This window comes from Rana temporaria, chromosome 8, assembly GCF_905171775.1.
Source record: "Rana temporaria chromosome 8, aRanTem1.1, whole genome shotgun sequence".
Lineage (NCBI taxonomy): Eukaryota > Metazoa > Chordata > Amphibia > Anura > Ranidae > Rana > Rana temporaria.
The window spans coordinates 181,201,628-181,216,841 of record NC_053496.1 but is presented as its reverse complement, the minus strand read 5'-3'; the positions used below and the strand labels follow the sequence as shown (position 1 = coordinate 181,216,841).

The 15,214-nt window shown below is 43.1% G+C and overlaps 1 protein-coding gene across 1 annotated transcript in view; it reads left to right on the top strand.

The window, feature by feature from the left end:
* The window catches only part of LOC120910576, a 76,529-nt gene extending 61,531 nt beyond the window's left edge, over positions 1 to 14,998 (top strand). Inside the window, exons 23-25 of the mRNA XM_040322335.1 lie at positions 85 to 120; positions 11,934 to 12,075; positions 13,427 to 14,998. Coding sequence (XP_040178269.1) covers positions 85 to 120; positions 11,934 to 12,075; positions 13,427 to 14,724 — 1,476 coding nt within the window. The 3' untranslated portion in view covers positions 14,725 to 14,998. The remainder of the gene's footprint in view (positions 1 to 84; positions 121 to 11,933; positions 12,076 to 13,426) is intronic.
* Positions 14,999 to 15,214: the final 216 nt, after the last annotated feature.

Sequence of the window (15,214 nt, the reverse complement as noted above, 5' to 3'; positions counted from 1 at the left end):
TCAGTGTGTGTGTTTCCTACAGATGGATCCAGTAATGGGAACCCACCAGAGAGATGTCCCCGTCCTCTGTATTCCCGGGATCCCACACAGGAAGGTCACACCATCCCTCACCATCATCAGGTAGGTAAAATTGAGCTTGTAGACATAAAAAATCATTCCAAGCTCTGACAGGACATTCTTCTATATAATCGTTTTCCTTGTAACAAGTATATTCTGTTATCTTTGGGGCTTAGGGTGAAGAACTGAAAGACATTAAAGTTGAGCATAAAGAGGAAGAAGAAGAGAGGTTGGTGAGTGGAGATCAGCAGTTTATGGAGGAGGGGAAGATGATTATGGAAAGTAAACAGGAGGAATCTTCTCTACATCTGGACACAAGTAAGTTATAAACACTGAAGGTATTTAAAAAACATGTTGCATAACAGCCTATAATGTAGAGTCCGTTTTACATTTGTATTTAATGTTAATACATGGGTAGAAAAATGATATATGGCCATCGAGTTCATTGACGAAAAAAAAAAAATCTTTCTCTTGATCCAGAGGAAGGCAGTATATAAAGCTTGGCTAAATTTAGTCCAACAAAGTTAAATAGTTCCTTCCTAATCCCAATAGAAAAAAGGCAATTCAATAACATTCTTCGTTTTCACTACTTTTACAGCAACAGATAATTTCTGTAACAGATTTTGACCGCTATTCCTCTGATTAGGCAAAGTCTGTGCTGCCCTTGTTCAACATAGAGAACTTCACATCCTTTAGTAAGGGAAAAACCCGAACTGGTAAGAAGAAGAACATTATGATTGTATTTGCCCCACTGCCCAATGTTCTCAACAAATGAACATTATATGAAAGGTCCATCTCCGTTCCTCAATATAACATCATGTCCCCAACAAATGAGGAGGAGATATTGTACACCATATGAAAGGTCCATCTCTGTTCCTCAATATAACGTCATGTTCCCAACAAATGAGGTGGAGATACTGTACACCATATGAAAGGTCAATCTCCATTCCTCAATATAACGTCATGTACCCAACAAATGAGGAGGAGATACTGTACATCAAATGAAAGGTCCATCTCCATTCCTCAATATAACGTCATGTTCCCAACAAATGAGGAGGAGATACTGTACACCATATGGAAGGTCCATCTCCATTCCTCAATATAATGTCATGTTCCTAACAAATGAGGAGGAGATACTGTACACCATATGAAAGGTCCATCTCCATTCCTCAATATAATATCATGTTCCCAACAAATGAGGAGGAGATACTGTACACCATATGAAAGGTCTCTCTCCATTCCTCAATATAACGTCATGTTCCCGACAAATGAGGAGGAGATACTGTATACCATATGGAAGGTCCATCTCCATTCCTCAATATAATATCATGTTCCCAACAAATGAGGAGGAGATACTGTACACCATATGAAAGGTCCATCTCCATTCCTCAATATAACGTCATGTTCCCAACAAATGAGGAGGAGATACTGAGATTTCAGGCTTGGCTGGCTTAAATCAGGTTTGGTCTCCACCCAGAGACTGGCCACATTAATCACCTTGCAGGTGGACAGACAGACATGGAGAAGGCCATATGAAAGGTCCATCTCCATTCCTCAATATAACGTCATGTTCCCAACAAATGAGGAGGAGATACTGTACACCATATGAAAGGTCCATCTCCATTTCTCAATATAACGTCATGTTCCCAACAAATGAGGAGGAGATACTGTACACCATATGAAAGGTCCATCTCCATTCCTCAATATAACGTCATGTTCCCAACAAATGAGGAGGAGATACTGTACACCATATGAAAGGTAGGAAGCACACGGATAACATTTTGTTTTAATTGCTTTCCGACAGATGGACACTATGCTGGGAACAGGAATACCTCTGAGGGACGTTTCATTGTATCTCCAGAAGTCTATGGCGTCCTACAATATCCTCCAGAAGTAAATCCCATTATAGATAATATACATCACGGACCTCACAGTTCAGATAAATCCACGAATCCCTCAAATCCTGAGGAATCTTTTGATGAATCACATAATGTTACTTCAGAAATACATCTAAAACCTCAGAGAAAGGGAAGGTCAACAGGTCCATCTGATCCGAAGGAACCTTCTTCAAGCCACGATGGAAATCCCACAGAAGAGCAATCACTGTCATGTTCGGTGTGTGGGAAATCATTCACTAAAAAGAAAGCACTGCGCGTACACCGAAAAAGTCACAAGAGCGACCGTCCGTTCTTATGTTCAGAGTGCGGAAAATGTTTCACTTTGAGGGGGAACCTTGTTATACACCAGAGAAGTCACACAGGTGAGCGCCCTTTCTCGTGTTCAGAGTGCGGGAAGTGTTTTAGTCAAAAAGGAAACCTTGTTAAACACCAGAGAATTCACACCGGTGTGCGCCCTTTTCAGTGTTTAGAGTGCGGGAACTCTTTTACTATGAAAGCCGACCTTCTTAATCACCAAAAAAGTCACACGGGCGAGCGTCCTTATTCCTGCTCAGTGTGTGGGAAGTGTTTCATTCTGAAAAAGACACTTCTTACACACCAGAGAAGTCACACAGGCGAGCGTCCTTATTCATGCTCAGAGTGCGGGAAATGTTTTAGCCACAAAGGAGGCCTCATTAAACACCAGAGAAGCCACACGGGTGAGCGTCCTTTTTCATGTTCAGTGTGTGGGAAAAGTTTCACTGATAAAGTAAAACTTCATCTGCACCAGAGAAGCCACACGGGTGAGCGTCCGTATTCATGTTCCGAGTGCGGGAAATGTTTTAGTCAAAAGGGAAACCTTATTAAACACCAGAGAATTCACACGGGGGAGCGTCCTTTTTCATGTTTAGAGTGTGGGCATTCTTTCACTATGAAAGCCGACCTTCTTAATCATCAGAGAAGTCACACTGGTGAGCGTCCTTATTCATGCTCAGTGTGCGGGAAATGTTTCATCCTGAAAAAGACGCTTCTTCAGCACCACAGGAGTCACACGGGCGAGCGTCCTTATTCATGTTCGGAGTGCGGGAAAAGTTTCATTCACAAAGGAGGCCTTGCTCAGCACCAGAAAGGGCACACTGGGGAGCGTCCTTATTCATGTTCAGAGTGCGGGAAATGTTTCATTCACAAAGGAGCCCTTGTCAAACACCAGAAAATTCACACAGGCGAGCGTCCTTTTTCATGTTCAGAGTGCGGAAAACGTTTCTCTGAGAAGGGTAAACTTCTAGCACACCATAGGAGTCACACCCGTGAGCGTCCTTTTTCATGTTCAGAGTGCGGGAAATGTTTCACTGAGAAAAGACAGCTTGTTCTACACCAGGGAACTCACAATTAGGATTTTTTTTCCAGGCTCAGAGTGTGGTAATTGTTTTAAAGATAAAGGAAATCAGACATCGGAGAACTCACAGCTTCGGATGCTGTTGATAACTGGAATTAGTGAGTCCATAGAAGAAATGTATGAAAACAATATATTTTTTAGGGGGGGTAAATGTTGGGCTCGGTTCACACCTATGCGTTTTATAATGCTTTTTGCAGAAACGTACCGCAGTCCATTCAACATGGTTTCCCATGGGACACGTTCACATCAATGCGTCTTTCAGCCGGCCACTGCCCCCTTAACAACTCATGAGTCATCATCTGTCAGCGGGCTTTCCCGCTGACAGCTGAATGTAGAAACAAGCTTTGGCATGGATGGCCCCCCCATCCATACCATGCCCCCACCCCAAAGCACCTTGTTCCCAAGAGCCTCTTCCTCTTGGTAAAGGGGGCTTCCAGATACCAATAAGCCCCCACAACCACTGGCCGTGGTTGTGGGGAAGAGGCCCTTATCCCCATCAACACTGGGAACAAGGTCCTTTGGGGTTGGGAGGGCAGAGCACCCCCTGCCCCAAAGCACCCACACAAGCTGAGGGAATGTGGCCTGGTATGGTTCAGGAGGAAGGAGGGGCACTCAGATAAGGGTCAAGATTTTAAAAAAATGGCATGGAGCCCCCCAAAATCCATACCAGACCCTTTTCCAAGCATGCAGCCCAACAGGTCAGGAAAGGGAGGGGACAAACAAGCGTCCCCCCCCAGTAAACCATACCAGGCCACATGCTTCCAACATGGGGGAGGGGGCTCTGCACCCCAACCCCAAAGCACCTTGTTCCAGATAACGATAAGCTCCCACAACCCCTGGCAGGATTGTGGGGTAGAGGCCCTTGTCTCCATCAACACGGGGACAAGGTGCTTTGGGGTTGGGAGGGCAGGACCCCCCCTGCCCAAAACAAGCACCCCCTCAAGCTGAGGGCATGTGGCCTGGTGTGGTTCAGGAGGAGGGGGGGGGCACTCAAAGAAGGGTCTGGTATGGATTTTGAGGGAAACCTCACATTAAGATTTAAAAAAATGGCATGATCCCCCCCCACCCCAAAGCACCCCCCAAGCTGAGGGCTTGTGGCCTGGTATGGTTAAGGAGGAAGGGTAAGGGTCCGGTATGGATTTTGAGAGGAACCTTACACTAAGATTTAAAAATAATGACATGGAGTCCCCCCCCCCCCAAATCCACACCAGACCCTTATCCAAGCATGCAGCCCAGCAGGTCAGGAAAGTGAGGGAACAAACAAGCGATTAGCCCCCCCCCCCCACAACCACTGTCCGGGGTTGTGGGGAAGAGGCCCTTGTCCCCATCAACATGGGGACCAGGTGCTTTGGGGTTGGGACAGCACCCCCCCCCCCCCAAGCTGAGGGCATGTGGCCTGGTATGGTTCAGGAGGAAGGGGGGCGCTTGCTATTCCCCTCTGATCTGCATGCACAGATAAGGGTCTGGTATGCATTTGGGGGGGACCCCACGCAATTGTTTTTTTAACTGTGGTTTGGAATTCGCCTCAAAATCCATACCAGACCCGAAGGGAACCGAACCTTAAAGTGGTTAATGACAAAATTGACATTTCAGTTATCACTGGGGCCTCTCCGGTTGTGTCCTGCTAGCTGGTGACATCCGTTTTCTACAGTTCCTGGCACTCGCACCCTGCTCATTGGAGCGTTCCTTATTGCCTATTTTGCATTCTCCACAATATTGAATAAAATCATCAGGGGAAGTAGGTGCCCCTTGTAACACACTCTGGGCCAGATCCTCGTAGCGCGGTGCATTGTTGCGGCCGGCGTAGCGTATCTCTGATACACTAAGCCGCCGTAACTTACAGCGTATTTTCCTTATCCTCAAAGAAGTAGCGCCGTAAGCTACGGCGGCGTAGTGTAATTTTGGCGGCGTAAGGGCGCGCAATTTAAATCAATGTGATGGGGGCGTGTTTTATGTAAATACGTCTTGACCCAACGTTTTTTTTAATGGCGCATGCGCCGTCCATGGGGGTATCCCAGTGCGCATGCTCGAAATTAAACCGGAACAAGCCAATGCTTACGACGGCGACGTCATTCTACGCAAATCCCTACTCGCGAACAACTTACGCAAACGACGTAAAAAATTCATAATTCGACGCGGGAACGACGGCCATACTTAACATTGAGTACGCCTCATATTGCAGGGGTAACTATACGCAGGAAAAAGCCAAACGCAAACGGCGTAAAAAAATGCGACGGCCGGACGTACGTTCGTGGATCGCCGTATCTAGCTTATTTGCATACTCGATGCGGAATTCGACGGAAACGCCACCTAGCGGCCAGCGGAAAATGGCACCTAAGAACTGACGGCGTACTAAGACTTACGCCTGTCGGATCGAGCCCAGATTCCGTCGTATCTTGTTTTGTGGATACAAAACAGAGATACGACGTGGGAACTTTGAAATTACGCGGCGTATCAATAGATACGCCGGCGTAATTCTTCTGTGGATCTGGCCCTTAGTTGGTATGTAGACCAAGAAATGTAAGCATAGTAGGAAAAGACTGTAACCCAGTGAACTCTCCGGGGGGGGGGGGGGGGGGGGGTAGATAGGCATATTAGTAGTCTGTTTAAATAATGTAAATTTTCAGGGTGTGATGTGATAGCTGTAGGTCTGCATGGATTACATTATAGCAATATAGTCCTCTAAACAAACAGTGCTGAGTTGGTCCCACACTCACACAGATAGCACCCGGGAATCCAATATATGGCCACGCCTAGGAATACATAGACATCTCTTTTTAAAGGGTTGCTATTGGCTGCTGCACGTCATTGCTCTTTGTTTGGCTTTTCATCGGTTTAATGTACAGTATTAACTTCAATATATTTATTTTTACTTTAGTTATACAAGATTTAACGTACGTAGATCCTAACTTCATTTCATTGTGTTAATTATTTGTTCTGGTTTTCTAAAATAAATAAAAAAATCTTATTACTTTACAATACTCTGAGTCTTGTTTTAAAAAAAAAAAATGGCCATAATTCTTAGATTTTTGGTGATCGGAATGTGCTCAGTTCACCGAGGGTTAGCCATTGGTGTTTTAATACTAAGACAGAGAGTTTTTAACTTAACCTGGGGATACTACAAAAACCACATAGAATATTCCTTTTGCTGCCATCTTGGTTCTCCTCCTCATGGTCAGTATCCAGTTCCACACGTGTGTCAACTGATATTCTAAAGATTCAAGTAGCCACTACAACTTCTACATGGAATTTTCCCATGGCTGCCATCCTGGTACTCCTCCTCATGGTCAGTGTCCAGTTCCACACGTATGTCAACTGATATTCTAAGGATTCAAGTAGCCACTACAACTTCTTCATGGAATTTTCCCATGGCTGCCATCTTGGTTTTCCTCCTGATGGTCGGTGATGGGCTCCATAATTTCAAGAATTATCTTCATCAGTGATATGGGAGTCCTCATGCTCAGATTTATGGAGCCACTAAAACTTCTACATGGAATTTTCCCATGGCTGCCATCCTGGTTCTCCTCCTCATGGTCAGTGTCCAGTTCCACAGGTATGTCAACTGATATTCTAAAGATTCAAGTAGCCACTACAACTTCTACATGGAATTTTGCCATGGCTGCCATCTTGGTTTTCCTCCTGATGGTCGGTGATAGGCTCCATAATTTCAATCATTTTCTTCATCAGTGATATGGGAGTCCTCATGCTCAGATTCATGGAGCCACTACAACTTCTACATGGAATTTTCCCATGGCTGCCATCCTGGTTCTCCTCCTCATGGTCAGTGTCCAGTTCGACACGTATGTCAACTGATATTCTAAAGATTCAAGTAGCCACTATAACTTCTACATGGAAAATTCCCATGGCTGCCATCTTGGTTCTCCTCTTCATGGTCAGTAATAGACTCCATAATTTCAAATGGTGTTGTATTCCTTAGATGGAAAGTCCAGAAGGTCCAGTTCCACACATGTGTCAAGTGATAGTCTAAGGATTCATGGAGCCACAACAAATTATACATGGAATATTCCCATGACTGCCATCTTGGTTCTCCTCTTGATGGTCAGTGATAGGCTCTATAATTTCAATCGTTATCTTCATCAGTGATATGGGAGTCATCATGCTCAGTTTATAGAGAGTCAGCCATTGATGTTGTATTCCTTAGACGGAGAGTCCAGAAGGTCCAGTTCCATACGTGTCAGCTGATATTCTAAGGATTCATGGAGCCACTACAAGTCAACTATTGGTGTTGTATTCCTTAGATGGAGAGTCCAGAAGGTCCAGTTCCACACGTGTGTCAAGTGGTAGTCTAATGCCGCGTACACACGACCGTTTTTCGGGTTCTAAAAAATGACTTGTTTTTAATGTCATTAAAAACGATCGTGTGTGGGCTTCAGAGCATTTTTCACGATCTAAAAAATGGGCAATTTTTTTTTCGAACATGCTCTATTTCTGAAAAAAATGCGCATGCTCAGAAGCAAGTTATGAGACGGGAGCGCTCGTTCTGGTAAAACTACCGTTCGTAATGGAGTAAGCACATTCATCACGCTGTAACAGACAGAAAAGCGCAAATTGTCTTTCACTAACACAAAATCAGCTAAAGCAGCCCAAAGGGTGGCGCCATCTGAATGGAACTTCCCCTTTATAGTGCCGTCTTACGCGTTGTACGTCACCGCGCTTTGCTAGAGCATTTTTTTTCACGATCATGTGTAGGCAAGGCTGTTTTAATGATCGGGTTGAAAAAAACGTCGTTTTTTCTAGACCCTTAAAAAACTTCATTTTTTTAGAACCCGAAAAACGGTCGTGTGTACGCGGCATTAGGATTCATGGAGCCACTACAAATTATACATGGAATAGTCCCATGGCTGCCATCTTGGTTCTCCTCCTGATGGCCAGTGATAGGCTCTATAATTTTAATCATTATCTTCATCAGTGATATGGGAGTCATCATGCTCAGTTTAAAGAATCAACCATTGATGTTGTATTTGAGAGATGGAGAGTCCAGAAGGTTCAGTTCCATTTGTGTCAGCTGATATTCTGAGGATTCATGGGGCCACTACAAATTATACATGGAATATTCCCATGGCTGCCATCTTGGTTCTCCCCCTGATGGTCAGTGATAGACTCCCATAATTTCAATCATTATCTTCATCAGTGATATGGGGGTCATCATGCTCAGTTCATAGAGATTCAACTATTGGTGTTGTATTCCTTGTATGGAGAGTCCAGAAGATCCACTTCCATATGTGTCAGCTGATATTCTAGGGATTCATGGAGCCACTAGAAATTCTACATGGAAAAATTCCCATGGCTGCCTTCTTGGTTTTCCTCTTCATGGTCAGTGATAGGCTCAATCATTTTAGTCATTATCTTCATCAGTGATATGGGGGTCATCATGCTCAGTTTATAGAGAGTCAACTATTGGTATTGTATTCCTTGTATGGAGAGTCCAGAAAATTTCAGTTCCACACATGTCAGCTAGTATTCTGAGGATTTATTGAGCCACTACAAATTCTACATGGAATATTTCCATGGCTGCCATATTGGTTCTTCTCCTCATGGTCCCAGTGATAGGCTCCATAATTTCACAGTAATTATCTTCATCAGTGGTGCAGAGATCATCTCTATCAGTGGCTTTAAAATATGTAGTTATACTAAACAAAGCATATTGGGCATACCCAGGCTTAAAAAAACGATACAATCTAATGCCGCGTACACACGCTCTGAATTTCAGACAACAAATGTTCGATGTGAGCTTGTTGTCGGAAATTCCAATCGTGTGTAGGCTCCATCGAACATTTGCTGTCGAATTTCCCACAACAAACATTTTGAGAGATGGTTCCCCCTTCATTCGCCATCCCCCGACAGTGTGCTGGGTGTTCCTTTCCTCCCACAGCCGCTGTCACGTTTAACTTGGAGTTGTACAGGGCTCCACCTGCGCAGATAATGAAAACTGGGAGGTCCCGTCCACCACCCCATTAGACAGACATGTAGTTCTGATTGAAGTACAAGTGCCGTGATCAGCACATATGTAGTCCATTGATACTTCTTCCAGCATTGTAACTAAAAGCTTGTATGGCGGTATGGGCAGAAAGCTGGAGAAAGTGTCTGCAGGAGCCTGATACTGTACCTGCAATCTACTGATCGAAGGTGCAATGCTTTGAAGGCTCCTGTATAAAAAATAAATAATTAAAGCGGGGGTTCACCCTGTTAAAAAAAAAAAAAATGATTTTTTTTTATTATACCATTACATTCGGCATCGTAGCGCGAGCTACGGTATGCCGGTCTTACATTTTTTATCCCCGTACTCACTGTGATATGGATCATTGAAGATTCCGGGGAATGGGCGTTCCTATGGTGAGAGAAGGTGATTGACGGCCGGCCCTGGCACGTCACGCTCCTCCGGAAATAGCCGAAATAGGCTTGGCTCTTCACGGCGCCTGCGCATAGCCTGTGCGCAGACGCCGTGAAGAGCCGAGACCTACTCCGGCTGTCTTCGGGGAGCGTGACGTGCCAGAGCCGGCCGTCAATCATCCTCCCTCTCCATAGGCACGCCCATTCCCCGCGGGAGTCGGAAACTTCAATGATCGATAGCACAGTGAGTACGGGGATTAAAAATTTAAGACCGGCATACCGTAGCTCGCGCTACGATGCCGGATGTAATGGTATAATGATGTTAAGGAGGGTGAACCACCGCTTTAAGGAGTGTATATTTGTAAAGATAATATTCTACTTTATTTATTTATTTTTTCGTTTTTTTTTTTCCATTTATAAATTGTACACACAAATTACTTTCATTATTTGAATTTTTATAGACAACACAACTGAAAAAAAATTCACCAAGAAGCAGCAGTCAAAGTACTGTAGAAATGTAGGCTGCTGATCTTCTATTCTCCGTAGAGTGATCCTACGAATTGTCAATGGACCGCAGAGACAGGAAGTAATGAGGAACAAACAGGAAGTAATTTGAGGAAAAACAGGAAGTGATGTCACATATAAAAAGGAAGTTGTGGGTGAGAGGTGAGTTGGGAGGAAGTAGAGAGAAGACATTAATGGAACTGGCACAGAGGAGGTAATAAGATATTATTTTATATTTACACCCAGTAACCCCCCCCCCGTCATGTCCATCCTCTTCCACCATAGTCACTGTAATGTCTTTTATAATTCAGATACATCCTAAATATAGAACCATTTATCCAACTGTCCATCCAGAGCCTCTGGTTTATAGACCAGATACATCCTAAATATAGAACTATTTATCCAACTGGCCATCCAGAGCCTCTGGTTTATAGACCAGATACATCCTAAATATAGAACTATTTATCCAACTGTCCATCCAGGGCCTCTGGTTTATAGACCAGATACATCCTAAATATAGATCCAGGAGATGAGCCTGTACACCTATGCAAAACTGAAGGGAAGACCAGAGTTTAGATTTTACGAAGGATATAACCCTTGTCCTCTCTATCCAGACCTACAAAAAAAAACTTGTCTAGGTTTGCCTATTAAAGGGGGATCTCTCATTTTCTTCACGTTGTATTAACACAAAAGGACATAATATAGTTTAAGAAGTTGACTGAGGTGTCAGACTTATGGAGGAACTATTCGTAGAAATTATTCATTACAGTCCAGATAATTCTCAGTTTATCTGTCTATAGAGAGGAGAGTTCTGAATAAATTACATGATGACATTATTAAGGATGGATAAAGACCAAAGTCACGTGACTGAGAGGATATTGGACTTCACACTGGAGATCATCTACCTGCTGACCGGAGAGGTGAGGAGGATTCTGGGAGGTCACATGACATCACTCTTATCTTATCTGACCAGGAAGATGAGGAGGATTCTGTAAAGTCTGTACTGATATTTCTTTTTTCCTTCTCTATATCAGGATTATAAAGTCGTGAATAAAATATCTGGTACACCATTAACACCCAACAGCATTCTTCATGGAACATCACCCATCACAGTGCCTCCACCTCACCGCCGGACAGCAAAGGTAACCAGTGCCAAGAAGATTCTAGAAGTCACCAACAAGATCATTGATCTGCTGACAGGAGAGGTGAGGAGGATTCCGGGAATTCTGGGACATTATCCAGTAACAGACAAGGGATGTGTCTGGATGGTGACTGTATCATTGTGTGTGTCAGGTTCCTATAAGGTGTCAGGATGTCACTGTCTATTTCTCCATGGAGGAGTGGGAGTATTTAGAAGGACACAAGGATCTCTACAAGGACGTCATGATGGAGAATCAGCCGCCCCTCACATCACCGGGTAAGAGGAGACTTTATTGTAAAGGAGAGAGCAGTACGGAGGCTCCACCTAGATCCCCCATCATCTGATAAACACATAGAAACAATGTATTCAGTCAGTGTGTGTGTTTCCTACAGATGGATCCAGTAATGGGAACCCACCAGAGAGATGTCCCCGTCCTCTGTATTCCCGGAATTCCACACAGGAAGATCACACCATCCCTCACCATCATCAGGTAGATGAGACTGAGCATTTAGACCTACAAAAAGTATTCCAATCAATAAGAGGACATTATACTATGCACTCTCTGGGTCCCTTTTTACAAATGTATTCTGCCTTCTTTGGGGTTTAGGATGAAGATTTAAAAGCCATCAAAGTTGAGATTAAAGAGGAAGAAGAGGAGACATTGGTGAGTGGAGATCAGCAGTCTATGGAGGAGGAGGAGATGATTATGAACAGCAAACAGGAGGAACCTTCTCTACATATAGATACAAGTAAGTAATAAACAATAAATAGAGAAACAGTTTACAATTGTATTTTTACAATATTGTTACATGAATGGAAAAATTACATATGTCAATGAAGCAAAACGTGGAGATACTCCATTCCTCAATATAATGTCATGTTTCCAAAAATGAGGAGGAGATACTGTACACCATATGAAAGGTCCATCTCCATTCCTCAATATAACGTCATGTTCCCAACAAATGAGAAGGAGATACTGTACACCATATGAAAGGTCCATTTCCATTCCTCAATATAATGTCATGTTCCCAACAAATGCGTTCAGTAAGGAAAAAAATTTAGGAGACTTAGAGGATGACCATAACAACATCATCAATGTATCTACTCCACAGCTAAATGTTTCATATAAAGGGTCCATCTCCATTCCTCAATATAACGTCATGTTTCCAACAAATGAGGAGGAGATACTGTACACCATATGAAAGGTCCATCTCCATTCCTCAATATAACGTCATGTTCCCAACAAATGAGGAGGAGATACTGTACACCATATGAAAGGTCCATTTCCAATCCTCAATATAACGTCATGTTCCCAACAAATGAGGAGGAGATACTGTACACCATATGAAAGGTCCATCTCCATTCCTCAATATAACGTCATGTTCCCAACAAATGTGGAGGAGATACTGTACACCATATGAAAGGTCCATCTCCATTCCTCAATATAACGTCATGTTCCCAACAAATGTGGAGGAGATACTGTACACCATATGAAAGGTCCATCTCCATTCCTCAATTTAATATCATATTCCCAACAAATGCTTTCAGTAAGGAAAAAAATTGAGGAGACTTAGAGGATGACCATAACAACATCATCGATGTATCTTCTCCACAGCTAAATGTTCCATATAAAGGGTCCATCTCCATTCCTCAATATAATGTCATGTTTCCAACAAATGAGGAGGAGATACTGTACACCATATGAAAGGTCCATCTCCGTTCCTCAATATAACGTCATGTTCCCAACAAATGAGGAGATACTGTACACCATATAAAAGGTTCATCTCCATTCCTCAATATAACGTAATGTTTCCAACAAATAAGATTGAGATTTTGTGCACTTTATGAAAAGTCAAGGAAGGTCAATCTTTATTCTAACAACAGGAATATCATCAACGTACAAACACTCTTACCCCGTATAGTTGGGGTGTATTGTATCATTGCTATGGTTTGTATTCATAGTTTGGTGTCATAACTGCTCTAAGTTCCATGCCAGATCTCTGCGAAATTGTTGAGTGTTGTACCATCATTTATGACTCTTGAATGTAAGGCATGATAAATACCTATAACATGTTTATTTAAAAAATTGCTTTCCAACAGATGGCCACTATACTTATAACAGGAATATCTCTGAAGGACATTTTATTTCATCTCCAAATTATAATGCAGAAGATAATGACATCACTCAATTTTCTCCAGAAGTAAATCTCATTACTCATAATAGATATCGGGGACCTCACCAATCGGGGAGATCAATGGACCTCTCTAATCCTGAGGAACCTTCTGATAAATCCCATACTATGACTTCAGATGTCCATCTAAGATCAACGGGTCCTTCTAATCCCAAGAAACCTTCCGAACAATCACATTCTGTTACTCCAGAAGTACAACTAAATTCTCAGCGTATGGTTAGATCAACAGATCCGTCTAATCCCCAGGAATCTTCTTTAAGTCATGAAGGACTTCACACAGGAGAGAGCTCATTGTCCTGTTTAGTGTGCGGGAAATGTTTTAATAAAAACAAAGACCTTCTTACTCACCAGAGAAGTCACACGGGTGAGCGTCCTTTCTCGTGCTCAGAGTGCGGGAAATGTTTTACTGAGAAAATATACCTTCTCCGACACGAAAAACGTCACATGGGTGAACGCCCTTTCTCATGTTCAGAGTGCGGAAAATGTTTCACTGAGAAACAATCGCTTCACAGGCACGAGAGGAATCACACCGGCGAGCGCCCCTATTCATGTTCTGAGTGTGTGAAATGCTTCACCGATAAGGTAAAACTTCTTCTCCACCAGAGAATTCACACGGGTGAGCGTCCCTATTCATGTTCAGAGTGCGGGAAGTGTTTTAGTCAAAGAGGAAACCTTATTAAACACCAGAGAATTCACACAGGTGAACGTCCTTTTTCATGTTCAGAGTGCGGTAATTCATTCACTGCGAAAGGAGACCTTCTCAACCACCAGAGAAGCCACACGGGCGAGCGTCCTTTTTCATGTTCAGTGTGCGGGAAGTGTTTCATTCTGAAAAAGACACTTCTCACACACCAGAGAATTCACACGGGTGAGCGACCTTATTCATGTTCAGAGTGCGGCAATTCTTTCACAACAAAAGGAGACCTTCTTAATCACCAGAAAAGCCACACGGGCGAGCGCCCTTTTTCATGTTCATTGTGCGGGAAATGTTTCATTCTGAAGAAGACACTTCTTACACACCAGAAGAGTCACACAGGTGAGAGATGTCATTCATGTTCGGAGTGCGGGAAAAGTTTCATTCACAAAGTAAGCCTTGTTAAGCACCAGAGAATTCACACTGGCGAACGTCCTTATTCGTGTTCAGAGTGTGCAAAGCGTTTTTTCGAGAAAAGACAACTTATTAAACACCAGAGACTTCACAATTAGGAGGATGGGTTTGCATGATCGGAGTGTGGGAAATGTTTTAATTATAAATGGAATCTTAATTTGACATCAATTGCTGGTGATTTCCAGCTGTCAAAATGACAGCCGGAATTTGCTATGTAAAGAAAAGGGACCATTTGTTTATATGCAAGTTAGTCCACTGTGTTCCAATCATCTGCAAACCAAAAGGATGAGCTTTGATCTGCATATGATGTCAAAGTTACCAGACAAAATTGTTTGTTTTCTTTGTTATTTAATAAAATTTGTTCTTATTGAACCCCTTATTACACTATAGTTTACCCCTGATCAGCCCAAATTAAGGCTCGAGTCACATTTATGCATGTTGCTTTTGAGCGTTTCTGTCATGCTTTTTGCTATGCTTTCTACGTTTTTTACTGTGATTTTGCGTCTTTCTTTTTACATTCACTGTATATAGCTGGTTGCTAAGGATCGGGTTGGGAAGCCAGCCACTGTGTCCTTAGCAACAGATGAG